The sequence below is a fragment of the Siphateles boraxobius genome, unplaced genomic scaffold, assembly GCF_051911475.1.
Source record: "Siphateles boraxobius isolate OS27281-9 unplaced genomic scaffold, OSU_SipBor_1 123, whole genome shotgun sequence".
Taxonomy (NCBI): Eukaryota; Metazoa; Chordata; class Actinopteri; order Cypriniformes; family Leuciscidae; genus Siphateles; species Siphateles boraxobius.
The window spans coordinates 72,501-85,939 of NW_027508726.1; the positions used below are offsets into that span (position 1 = coordinate 72,501).

A 13,439-nucleotide genomic window follows, 5' to 3' on the forward strand; every position below is an offset into this window, starting at 1 on the left:
GTCGCAATTACTTTTGCATTTTTATTCGCATGGCGGAAAGTGAAACCTGGACGTGTTCCTGGCAGGTTCTGTGAGTTTCACACTAAACTCACTTTCTTCGTCAGAACCACCCTTTGTGTGTCAAGTAAACTTTCACTGTCATGTCATCGTTCACAGAAGTGTGTGTCATCTTCCGTCTCGTGTTGATCCTCGATGCTTGCTCTTCTGCTGTTGTGCAGTAGTTTTTAGAGAAGTCACTGTTTCTCTCTCTCTCCAGTCTTCAGTGAACGTGACAGCAGCTGCCGCCCATAACTGCTCTGCTGAATTGCATTGTGGGAATGACAGTGATCTCACCTGGATCACACAGAATATCACCTCGCAGATCAACACAGAGAAATGTGAGTGTAATCTTCGAGTAATTTTAAAGGGAAATATTTAGTTTGTCTTATTTCTCCTATCCAGGATTTATCTGTGTGTGTGTGTGTGTGTGTGTGTGTGTTTATTTGATTGTTTATATTTTTATTTATTTACCTTCTATTCATTTACTTTTTATTTTTAGTTTGATTTATTTATTTATTTATTTTGTTTTTATTTATTTACTTTCTATTTATATAGATTTTATGTTTTTGTTTTACTATCTTTTTTAATGGTTAGTTGGCTAAAACTTAGACCACAAAAAAAAAGTGTAACTTGAAATAAAATAAAATAAAACAATATGATGGATTTAATTTTTTTTATTCAAGCAAGTTGCCAAAGCACCATTTCCATTTAGTTTAACTTGATGCACTAAATAAAACCAAAATAAAAATTAATAAAAACCATATCATCGTTCATTAACCGTTCAGTCGACTCCTGGTGATTCTATAGACCATCTTTTGCCTAACGCGAGAGACTGACCATGCATTTTCTTGTCGATGATTCTTATCTCGATGTTACTAAATTAACAAGTCAACAAGAAGATCGGAGTCATCACACACGTACGGGGACGAGTTTGTTGAGGATCAGTGCCGATGGCTGTCGTGTCAATGAGGCCTTTACAGGGGAGAGTCTAGTGGACACAAGCTCTGCTGACACTTCAGAGATGCGTTGGTTGTGACTAGGCGCAGGTCCACCATCTGGTCTGGATACGGCCCAGATCCGGCTGATTACATCATGCGTTTTGGTCGTGTCCAGGCGCAGGTCCACCATCTGATCTGGATACGGCCCAGATCCGGCTGATTACATCATGCATTGTGGTCGTGTCCAGGCGCAGGTCCACCATCTGATCTGGATACGGCCCGGATCCGGCTGATTACATCATGCATTGTGGTTGTGTCCAGGCGCAGGTCCACCATCTGATCTAGATCCAGCCCGGATCTGGCTGATTAGATCATGCGTTGTGGTCATGTCTAGGCGCAGATCCACCATCTGATCTGGATGCGCCCCAGATCCGGCTGATTACATCATGCGTTGTGGTCGTGTCCAGGCGCAGGTCCACCATCTGATCTAGATCCAGCCCGGATCCGGCTGATTAGATCATGCGATGTTGTCGTGTCCTGGCGCAGGTCCACCATCTGATCTGGATGCGGCCCAGATCCGGCTGATTACATCATGCATTGTGGTGTGTCCAGGCGCATGTCCACCATCTGATCTGGATGTGGCCCGGATCCGGCTGATTACATCATGCATTGTGGTCGTGTCCAGGCGCAGGTCCACCATCTGATCTGGATACGGCCCGGATCCGGCTGATTACATCATGCATTGTGGTCGTGTCCAGGCGCAGGTCCACCATCTGATCTAGATCCAGCCCGGATCTGGCTGATTAGATCATGCGTTGTGGTCATGTCTAGGCGCAGATCCACCATCTGATCTGGATGCGCCCCAGATCCGGCTAGTTACATCATGCGTTGTGGTCGTGTCCAGGCGCAGGTCCACCATCTGATCTAGATCCAGCCCGGATCTGGCTGATTACATCATGCGTTATTGTCGTGTCCAGGCGCAGGTCCACCATCTGATCTGGATGCGTCCCAGATCCGGCTGATTACATCATGCATTGTGGTGTGTCCAGGCGCATGTCCACCATCTGATCTGGATGTGGCCCGGATCCGGCTGATTACATCATGCATTGTGGTCGTGTCCAGGCGCAGGTCCACCATCTGATCTGGATGTGGCCCGGATCCGGCTGATTACATCATACATTGTGGTCGTGTCCAGGCGCAGGTCCACCATCTGATCTGGATACGGCCCGGATTCGGCTGATTACAGTAAACCTCGGAATAAAAGAAAGACTAAAATTAGCGTAGATGCCATTCTTTTTATGACGTAGCGAGTACATCAGTTGTTATAGGAAGTGTTCCCGGTTCCGGCTGACCTAATTTATGCAGCCTAATAATCATTAAAGTAATGTAATCATCTGGTTATAGCCAGGTTTCTGTCAAACACAGCACATCTAGGTTATAATCTGTAATCATATCATTAACAATCAATGCTTTTGAAGTAAGGGATCGAATATTCTGCAACCCAAGCTTTATCATTTGTTCATCCGTATTATATCTGCTTTTTATTTGTTGAACATCAATTACATTTTTACCCTTAAATGGGTTTAGGAGTTTTTTGTATGTCCTAATTCGGGGAACAGACACAGTCTCTATATGATGATATCTAGGTTTAAGAGCCTCTGTGTGATGGGATTTAACACTGTCCCTAGTGATCATGACTAATGATGTGCATCATTTCAGTGCATCAGTGTTCATTAATGGCTATATTTTGTGTTGATTGTTCTCTCAGGTCGGCACCTGTTTGTGGATTCGGGTCTGTCGGACCTGGCGGTGGGTCTGGTTCTGTTAGCCGCTTCTCTGATGGTGTTGTGCTCCTGTCTTCTGCTGCTCGTCAAACTGCTCCACTCACTCCTCAAAGGTCAAGTGGCAAAGGTCATCGAAAGGGTCATCAACACGGGTGAGCCAGAGCAATCACAAGTGTTAAGGTCCTTGCACACTGAGTCAGAAATTTTCGTATGCATTTTTCAGTGGCTCTGAATTGTTAAAACACCTCTCAAAATGCACAAAACAATCTAACCTGATCCGATTTTTTTATGACTGATGAAAGTTCCAGAGGCAGTGTGTAAACGTGTTTGTCACAACGTCGTATTTATTTTTTTAACATGCAAAAATTTCGGATGAGAGTTTCTGACACAGTGTGCAAGAACCTTTACTGTAGTATATACTGTTACACAACCAAACTCACAGTTCTATATAACATGCATTTAATAAAGTTGTCATCTTTATTTATGTAGTGCTACAATACAGATTCAAAGCAGCTTCATAGTAATAAATAATCGATTTATGCACTTCATTAAATATGAGACAATTCAAATTCTGCTGTAAAGCAGCTCTAGAAAGACAACTGTGCATTAATTATGAAACGGGTTATTATTGTTAACTAAAACAATTTAATGCATTTCTGTTAATTGAAATAAAATTCTAAATATATATACAGTATATTAGTTGGAAAAACTTCAACTAAACGTAAATTAGAAATGTTGCCTTGGCAATAAAGTAAGTTTAAGTTGAATCACTAAAATTATTAACTGGAAATAAATAAACTAAAACTAAAAACTGAAACTGAAATAAAAATAAACCTAAATAGCAATATTTAAAACAAACAAAAAACAGAAAAAAATGACTAAAGAACCATGCAATTACTAAAAAATTAAATTACAATTATCATTAAAATGAAAAAAATGTATATAGAAATTAAAGCTAATTTAAAATATTAGTGAAACTATAATAAAACTAAAACTAACTTGGTTTACTGAACTTAAAATAAAAACGTAAAACTGAACTAAAATAAAATAAACACACACAGACAGACACAGACTCACACTCACTCACACACACACACACACACACACACACACACACACACACACACACACACACACACACACACACACACACACACACACACACACACACACACACACACACACACACACACACACACACACACACACACACAGACTCACACTCACTCTCTCGCGCAAACACACACTCTCTCACACACACACAGACACACACACACACACACACACACACATACACAGACTCACACACTCACGCTCTTGCACACACACACACACACAATCACACACACAGACTCACTCACAAACATACTCACAAACATACACACACACACACACACACACACACACACACACACACAGACTCACACTCACTCTCTCGCACACACACAGACTCACACACTCACTCTCTCGTACACACACACAGACTCACACACACAGACTCACACACACACACACACACACACACACACACACACACACACACACACACAGACTCACACTCACTCTCTCGCACACACACAGACTCACACACTCACTCTCTCGCGCGCACACACACACAGGCTCTCACACTCACTCTCTCGCACACACAGACTCACACACACAGACTCACACACACAGACTCACACACACACACACACACACACACACACACACACACACACACACACACACACACACACACACACACACACACACACACACACACACACACACACACACACACACACGTCGATTTTTAAGGTCATTATTTGCCCTGTTCCCCCTGCTCTGCAGATTTCCCGTATCCTCTGGGATGGCTGTCAGGATATCTGGCGATGTTGATGGGAGCCGGAATGACCTTCATCATCCAGAGCAGCTCCGTCTTCACCTCGGCCATGACTCCGCTCATAGGTGACTCTCTCTCTTCAACAGATCTGTGTGTGTGTGTGTGTGTGTGTCACGTCAACCTGACGACTAATTAGTGAGACGACCAGCACAACAGCAGCTCAGAAACACACACAGACTAACAGGCTTTTATATGTTTTCATAAGCCAGAAAATGAAACGGCATCCAGACAGAACAGATTTAGAACATTTTATATTGCCACTAAAATTAATTGTTGTTTTTTTGCTTTTATATATGTTGTTTATAGGCCAGAAACAGAACAGATTGTATTGTATTTTTTAAGGTAATCTATAGACCCACGCCACTAAAATTAAGTTTAAGGCAGCTGTGAAAATCTGGGGATTCAAAAGGACCTTTACGTGCCGCTGTATGTTATCAAAGATTTTAATGTTTTTTAGATGGTACCCTTTTAACAAAAAATGTCTGATGATTCACCTATAAACCAATGAACACAAATAATCAGCAGTTTTGATTAAACTTTAATTTGTGCTGTTTCTTCAAACATGTTCAAATGTAGAGCAAAGGTGAGGTATTGGCTTTAAAACATATTAACTGGGACTACAGCTCTGTCAGGTCAGGAAAAATCACGGTGCTTTCCCTTTCAATTATTTCATCATTAATTTACACACATTACTCGACAATGATTCATCGCCTGCTGCATGATTATGCTAATTATTAACTTTTCAGCCAATGGAGATCCCTCTGTCTCTTTGAGATTGCAGTAACCATGGAGTTCATCATATTAAAACCCAAGAAGAGTTGAAGTGTCATTGGAGGCATTATTAATCGTAAAGCGAGAGTTAAAAGATCATCATCAGCGCTGATAAAGGGACATTAACCCCATGACCTCTCAGAGCTCGTTTAATTCATTACAAGGAGAACATTTACACGGCTCTGTTTGTGTTTTCACATTTTTCCTGCTTCATTTCGAGTTTATGGAAATCATAGAATTGAGTTACTGCCATTCTTGAACTTTCTAGAGTTGCTGTCGATTCTGTTGCATGTTTTCAATTCTATTCACATTTATTTGTATTGCGCTTTTCACAATGCATAGCGTTTCAAAGCGGTTTTACAGAAAATGCATGTTATGATGAATTCATAAATGTAGAAATAATTGACACTGAAGACTGGAGTATTGATGCTGAACATTTGATCACAGGAATAAAATACACTTTACTATATATTCACATAGAAAACAGCTATTTTAAATTTTATATATATATATATATATATATATATATATATATATATATATATATATATATATATATATATATATATATATATATATATATATATATATATATGTTCATGTCAGTTCACAGTGCATTAAGCAATGTTAACAAATACAACGTTAATTTTAATAATGTATTTGTAAATGTTGAAATTAGCATAGACTAATATGAATAAATGCTGTAGATGTAGTGTTCATTGTTAGTTCATGTTAACTAATATTGTAAAGTGTTACTGAGACTTCTTTCAAAAACATGTAAAAAAATTCTTACGGACCCCAAACTTTTGAATAGTACATACATATGTATGTGGAGACTGGGGCTAGTTGTCACAAAAGGATTCATTTCAGTATCTATAGAGTAAATAGTCCAATTTAACAAACTTGTGTTCTCTATAAGCGGTTTCAAACATCTGTCTTGTTTCTCAAACCACAGTGTGATTCGATATGCGCTTCACAACAGTGTTTGCTCCGTGTCTGTGGGCCTCTGACTCTTGCAGGCATTGGTGTGATCAGTCTCAATAGAGCGTATCCTTTGACCTTGGGCTCCAACATCGGCACGACCACCACAGCCATCCTCGCCGCTCTCGCCAGTCCCAAAGAGAAGCTTCCCGCTGCGTGCCAGGTACAGGAACCAGAGACACCATCACAGCCCTTACAGAGCACTCAGTTTCTTAAAATCACTGCATGTTATCAAAGATTTAGGGTGAAAGTCTGCATGTTTGATTAACAAAATGCATCTCCTGGACATATAGCACTTATTATGCATTTATTTATGCCTTTTAGTGGTGCATGCTTGGCATACTTAAGGTTTGGGGTTTCTTCAAATCCATTCTGCATCTTTTGTACTATAAATTGTGCCATGCATAGATAAAATTATGCAACGTGTTGAAGAGAGGTTTTGTAACGTTCCCGTTAAGTTAAATTGAACTTAGGCTATTATTTCAAAACATCCAGTTTTTAATGTATTACAGGTATTTTTAGAATCTGATTGGAAAAATAGTCCAATTCAAGTGTTAACATGATTATGTTTTTCCTGTTGATTGGATTATTTCAAGTCTTCCAATCCAATAAAAACTTAATTCAGACTGATTGAGATGTTTATGTGAAGACTTTTCAATCCGATTGAGCCGTTAGTCTGATTATAAACTGATTATAATATAAGAAAAGGTATTAAGTTGAATAATGATGATCAAAATTAAGTTTCTCAAAATGAGTAAAATTAAAAATCTGTCTATGGGGTCAGAAAAATAAACGTAATTTAAAGTGTTTTATTTTTCCTGAAAATAAAACACTAATTAAACGTAATTTAAAGTAAACTCAATTCAGAAAACAATACTTTATATATTACCTATTAATTTAGCTTCTTAAGCAAATGTATCTTGAGTTAAGAATGTTTAGATACACCGCAAGTTGGCAAAATTCAAGAAATCGGAGGCAATCAGTTGCATCTAAATTTTTAAGTTAAGAAATGCAGTTTAAGTTGCATTAAGCAGAACTGGCTGATTTTGTACTAAAAAAGACAACAATATAACAGAAACTCTTCTAAATTAGCATATAAACATAAAACACTACTAAATATCCCACTTAAAATTAATCTTGCACACACACACACGCACACACACACACACATACAAAAACATTTTATGACACTTAATTTTAGCATTTACTCCCCCTTTCAAGTGTCATGGCAGAGCATGCTTGGAAACAGAAATCCCTGTCCAGTTTAAGCTATATTTAAGTTTGTCTAAATTAAAAGAAACACGTTCATAAAACTCAAAACAATTAAACAATTCAGGTCACCTAAAATGTGTCAGTTTTGTGAACTCAAAGGAAATAGTAAGTTCTAAAAAAAATTATTCTGATTGAACTAATTTGTTTAATTTAAGTCAAGTCACCTTCATTTATATAGCGCTTTTAACAATATGGACTGTTTCAAAGTATTCTAGGTTATTACGTGATGAAGTTTTTTGTCCAATAATTAGAATCTCTGTTCTTTCAGAGTTAAGTAGTAGGAAATTACTAGTCATCCAGTTTGTTATATTAGCTATGCATTCCGCTATTTTTGTGAATTAGTAAGTTTCGTCCGGGCGTGAAGAAATATATAGCTGAGTATCATCAGCATAACAGTGAAAACTAATGCCATGTTTCCTAATGATATCTCCTAAGAGTAGCATGTACAGAGTGAACAGCAACGGTCCTAGTACTGAGCCTTGTGGTACGCCATACTGAACTTATGATCGATAAGACATCTCTTCAATTACTGATGATGGTCAGATAAGTATGATTTAAACCATGCTAGTGTAATTCCACTAATGCCAATGTAATTTTCGAGTCTATTTAAAATAATGTTGTGGTCGATAGTGTCAAATGCAGCACTAAGATCAAGTAACACTAATAGAGAGATACAACCACGATCAGATGATAAGAGCAAATCATTTGTGACTCTAATGAGAGCAGTCTCAGTGCTATGGTGCGGTCTAAATCCTGATCGAAAAATCTCACATATAACATTTCTGTCTAAAAAGGAACATAGTTGTGAGGATACTGCCTTTTTTTGCAGAAAAGGTAGATTCCAAATCGGCATGTAATTGACTAATTCTGTAGGATCAAGTTGCGTTTTTTTAACAAGCGGTTTAATCATAGCCAGCTTAAAGGTTTTTGGTACGTAACCTAATGACAAAGATGAATTTATGATATTGAGAAGATGATCTATGACCTCTGGAAGCATCTCTTTCAATAGTTTAGTCGGTTTAGGGTCTAACATACATGTTGTCGATTTAGATGATTTAACAAGTTTATAAAATTCACCCTATCCTATAGCAATGAATGAATCGAATTTTCCCTCAGTGAGACTACACTGCACTGTCTGATGCGATACTGTAGTAGACGGTTGCATAGTTATAATTTTCTCCCTGATATTATCAATCTTGTAAGTAAAGAAGGTCATAAAGTCATTATTGGAAACGTCTGGGGTTGAAGCTTTATTTTTCATTAGTTTAGCCACTGTTTCAAATAAATACCTAGGGTTTTGTTTATTTTCTTCTAATAGGGTTGAAAAATAAGTAGATCCAGCAGTTTTTAAGGCCTCTCTGTTCGCAATCGTGCTTTCTTTCCATGAAATGCGAAATACCTCTAGTTTTGTTTTCTTCCAGTTTCACTCCATTTTTCTGGCTGCTCTCTTAAGGGCCTGGGTTTGCACTTTAAGTGTACCCTACTCAAACCAATTATTTATTCGAATCAATTAATAATTAAACCAATTAAGCCTGTTCAGTCCGATTGAGTCTGATTACAAATGGATTATTTATTATGTGCATGTAAACAAACCTACGAAAACGCACGACACAGAACTACAATAGTCAACATTTGAAGTGGATCAAGACAAAAAAAGACAAGAACGGGTATTGTTAAAAATTCATGTATAACTTTGATGAAAGGTTTTGATCCACTTCAAATGTTGACAACTGTATTTTGTTCAATTTAAGTTTACCCTACTCAAACCAATTAATTATTTTAAGTGTTAGGGATTACAAAAAAAAAATAGTCAGTGCATGAAGCCTTTACAGTCTGATTGATTATTTATGTGCATGTAAACATACAAAATAATCTGCTTTTTATTTTCGTTTTTCCTCCAGATTGCCTTGTGCCATTTTTACTTCAATATTTTTGGGATTTTACTGTGGTATCCAGTCCCGATGACTCGCCTGCCCATCCGCATGGCGTCTGCGCTGGGCGAACGCACTGCTAAGTATCGCTGGTTTGCCGTGCTGTATCTGCTGGTGTGTTTTCTGCTGATGCCGTGCCTCGTGTTCGGGATCTCTCTGGCCGGATGGCAGGCTATGGTCGCGGTGGGAACGCCGTTCTCCGCGCTCATCGTCTTCATCCTCCTGATCAACCTGATGCAGGCCCGTAATCCCACACGCCTGCCCAAGACACTGCGCAGCTGGGACTTTCTCCCGCAGTGGATGCACTCTCTCAAACCACTCGACAAGCTCATCACCAGAACCACGGCGTTGTGCTGTAGCCCGGCTCGAATGAATGACCCAGATGTGGTCGTAGTGACTCCAGATGCTATAAACATCAAGCCAGAGTCAAAGAAACCAGCCGCACAGTGGTACGATAACCCTGGCCTGTCTCTACCTGAGGAGATTTCCTCAGAGCCCAGAGTCTTTAGACTGAGAGGACTAGAAAGATGCAACAGCACGCCGTTATAGACGGTCTTTTTTTATAAAACGAACCATTCTGATGCCTAAGTAAAGTCTGTGAATGACCAGTCTCAGATTTAAGCTCTGTTCCAAAACCTAATGAAACTTTTAAGGCATCATATAGCATAGATTATGTATATGTGACCCTGGACCGCAAAACCAGTCAATTATACGTCATCTGAAAGCTGAATAAATAAGCTTTCCATTGATGTATGGTTTGTTAGGATAGGACAATATTTGAAAATCTGGAATTAGAGGGTGCAAAAAACAATCTAAATATTGAGAAAATCGCCTTTAGGCCGTGTGTCCACCAAAGCGTTTTTAGCCGGCTGAAAACGCTGGACGCTCTGCTGAAAACGCCTAGCTGTGGGCGCTTGAGAGTGTTTTGGCAGCGCTGCGTTTTTTCAGTTGAGACGATTCGTTGCTATGATACAGAATATCCGCAGCACAGTTTACTTGTAACTGATTTCGCAGATAATTTTGTTTCATACTAAAAATTTATTTTTCATCCATTTTGTTCGGTTAGCTCTGCTGGTTGACGTCGTTGTACAGAAAGAATGTTGTGACAGTTGGTCGTGTGGTATTTGTCCCGCCCCTCCTCCACTCTGATTGGACGGCTGTGTAAAAAGTGACAGTGATGAGCGCAGCGTTTTACCCAAAGTTGAACATTTTTCAACTCTCGGCGACCAGTAAAAAACGCCGGGCGCTCAGCGCTTGAGCGTTAAATACACGCTCAGCGCCTCGTTACGCTCATGGCGTTTAAAAAACGCGGCGCTCCCAATGAAAACAATTGGAATTTTACGCCAGCTGCGTGAAAAAAACGCTTTGGTGGACACACAGCCTTAAAGTTGTCCATTTATGTTTGAGATTGTGCTGCATTTACTAAAATTTTTTTTTTTTATTACGGTAGGAAATTTACAAAATATCTTCATGGAACATGATCTGTACTTTATATCCTAATGATTATTGACATAAAAGAAAAATAGATCATTTTGACCCATACAATGTATTGTTGGTTATTGGTTTTGTGGTCCAGGGTCACATTTCATATTTTGGCCTAAATCTAAGACAGCATCCCATGCATCTTTCATGCAGGACACAATATCATAACACACAATGACAACTCAGTACGAGACAAAGTTAAATAACTGCTGATTAGAAATGTATTTCAATCCAGTTGAGATGTTTAACTGTTAGCTTATCCACTGTCAGACACGTTTCAAATTATTCAGTTAAAAAAAAAAACGTTCTAAGAATTAAGTTTTCTCTGAACATTCTAAACGCCCAGTTTTTTTAAATGTTTTTTTTTTCTAGTGTTATGGGAACATTCTATATTATCATTCTTCAAACAATGTGTGAATGTTACTTTTGAATGTTTTCTGTATATTCTGAAACAACCATTTAAAAAATGTTGGACGAACTAAACTAAAATAAAAACTAAAATAAAAAATCTAACTAAAAAATTTCTGAAAAAAAATCTACAATTGACTGATTTTTGTGGAAACATTCTGAGAACATTATTAAAGACCAGATAACTTTGAATGAACGTACTATTGAAGAACGATTGTTCATCACTTTGTGAAACGTTAGCCAAATTTCTGAAAACATTCTCTGTTAGCTAAATGTCACTGATTAAAGTTTACATGCTAATACCAAACTCTACTAAAATCAAAGGGGAGAGCTACAGTATATGTTACTGCCTAGAGCATTTCAGATCAGTCACTTTTAAGGGTCTTTAGTTAGGACGCTGTCTTAAAATTGAACAAGTCTCTTGTACTCAACAAAGCTGCATTTATTTGATCAAAAATACAGTGAAAACTGTAATATTGTGAAATATTATTCAAATTTTAAAAGCTGAATTTTCAGCATCATTACTCCAGTCTTCAGTGTCACATGATCCTTCAGAAATCAGTATAATATGATGATTTGCTGCAACATTTCTGATTATTAACACCGTTGAAATTTTGTTTGCAGCTTAATAATTTTGTTGAATCAGGATTCTTTAATGAATAGAAAGTTCAAAATATTTTTTTTTGTGCAAGTATGTCTTTACTGTCACTTTTGATCAATCTAATGCAACCTTGCTGAATATAAGTATTCATTTCATTCATTAAAAAAAAAAAACCTTGTACAGATCCCTGACTTTTGAACAGTAGTGTACGTCGTAGACCGCAAGACAGTTCACTAGTTTGGGGAACAGAGCTTTAGTTTTACATACGGTGCTTATTCAAATTCGCAATGCATTTTTGAGCAAATCAATCTATTTTATTCACCATAATATTTTTACAATAGGTTCAGAGCATTATATGAAGCTTTAGCTCCAGGCCATTGTGTCTCTGAGGAATCTGGTAAATTAAATTTTTGTGGTTTTGTCCTGCAGTCATGCGCAGATGTTTATTATCTGCGCACTATGTAAATCTCGCTGAATACGCGGTTTTAAAGTCTGGATCAACACACAGGGTCTGTATGCCACAAACATAACTCAGGGCCATCCCAGCATGCTTTGTGTTATTAAATATACAGATATTAAAAACCAAATAGCTTTCTTTTTATTTCCCATGCATAATGCAAATGAGAGAATGGACCACATGGAGAGTTATTGGCAAATAGTTTGTTTTAATTAAGTATTAAACATTCCCCAGTGTTTTGTATTAAAGGCCATTGAAAGCAGAATATTTGCTCTAATTCCACAAATTGAAATGGCAAGAAAAGCTTATAATTTACTGAGTGATTTTCTAATTTGAAAGCTGAGCATTTCATCATACAGTCAAAAAACAAACAAACATAATTTTAGGTTGTTTTAGTGTATAGGGAATGTTTAATTGAAATAAATAAGATGCATGTTATTTTGTATATGTTTTATATCAGGTGTGGATACATTGAATTAAACACATGATTATTTGACAACAAAGTAGCACACTATCCTGCTGAAAAAGTTGTGAAATTTAAGGGAATAAAGAAAATGAAACAAAAATGGTAAAAGAAGTTCTATGTCTAATTGTAGTTGAGAAGAAATCAATTTAAACTATTTGTAAATAATATGCACACATTCACTCTTAAAAATTAAGTTAAAAATTAGTTAAAATTAACTAAACCCTTAAACATTTTTTTTAAGTTAATGATCTGTAAGACTGGGGTTTATTAATGCTGTTCATTGATTTGAGTAAATGTTTTGACATTTGGGTATAAAGTGTTTTAATTCTACAATATATGTAAAAACGTCTGAGTGCTGCCCTCTTCAGGGTGAACGGTGGCTACTGCAGTTGAATTTTCCTATTGGAAGTTGTGGGACTGCATG

At 37.7% G+C, this 13,439-nt stretch overlaps 1 protein-coding gene across 2 annotated transcripts in view; it reads left to right on the top strand.

The window, feature by feature from the left end:
* The window catches only part of slc34a1a (solute carrier family 34 member 1a), a 33,412-nt gene extending 22,980 nt beyond the window's left edge, over positions 1-10,432 (top strand). For both annotated transcript variants that reach the window (XM_077224229.1, XM_077224239.1), the window contains exons 8-12: positions 257-377; positions 2,746-2,913; positions 4,595-4,711; positions 6,437-6,561; positions 9,572-10,432. In XM_077224229.1, the coding sequence (XP_077080344.1) occupies positions 257-377; positions 2,746-2,913; positions 4,595-4,711; positions 6,437-6,561; positions 9,572-10,150 (1,110 nt within the window). In that variant the 3' untranslated portion in view covers positions 10,151-10,432. The remainder of the gene's footprint in view (positions 1-256; positions 378-2,745; positions 2,914-4,594; positions 4,712-6,436; positions 6,562-9,571) is intronic.
* The last annotated feature ends 3,007 nt before the right edge of the window (positions 10,433-13,439 follow it).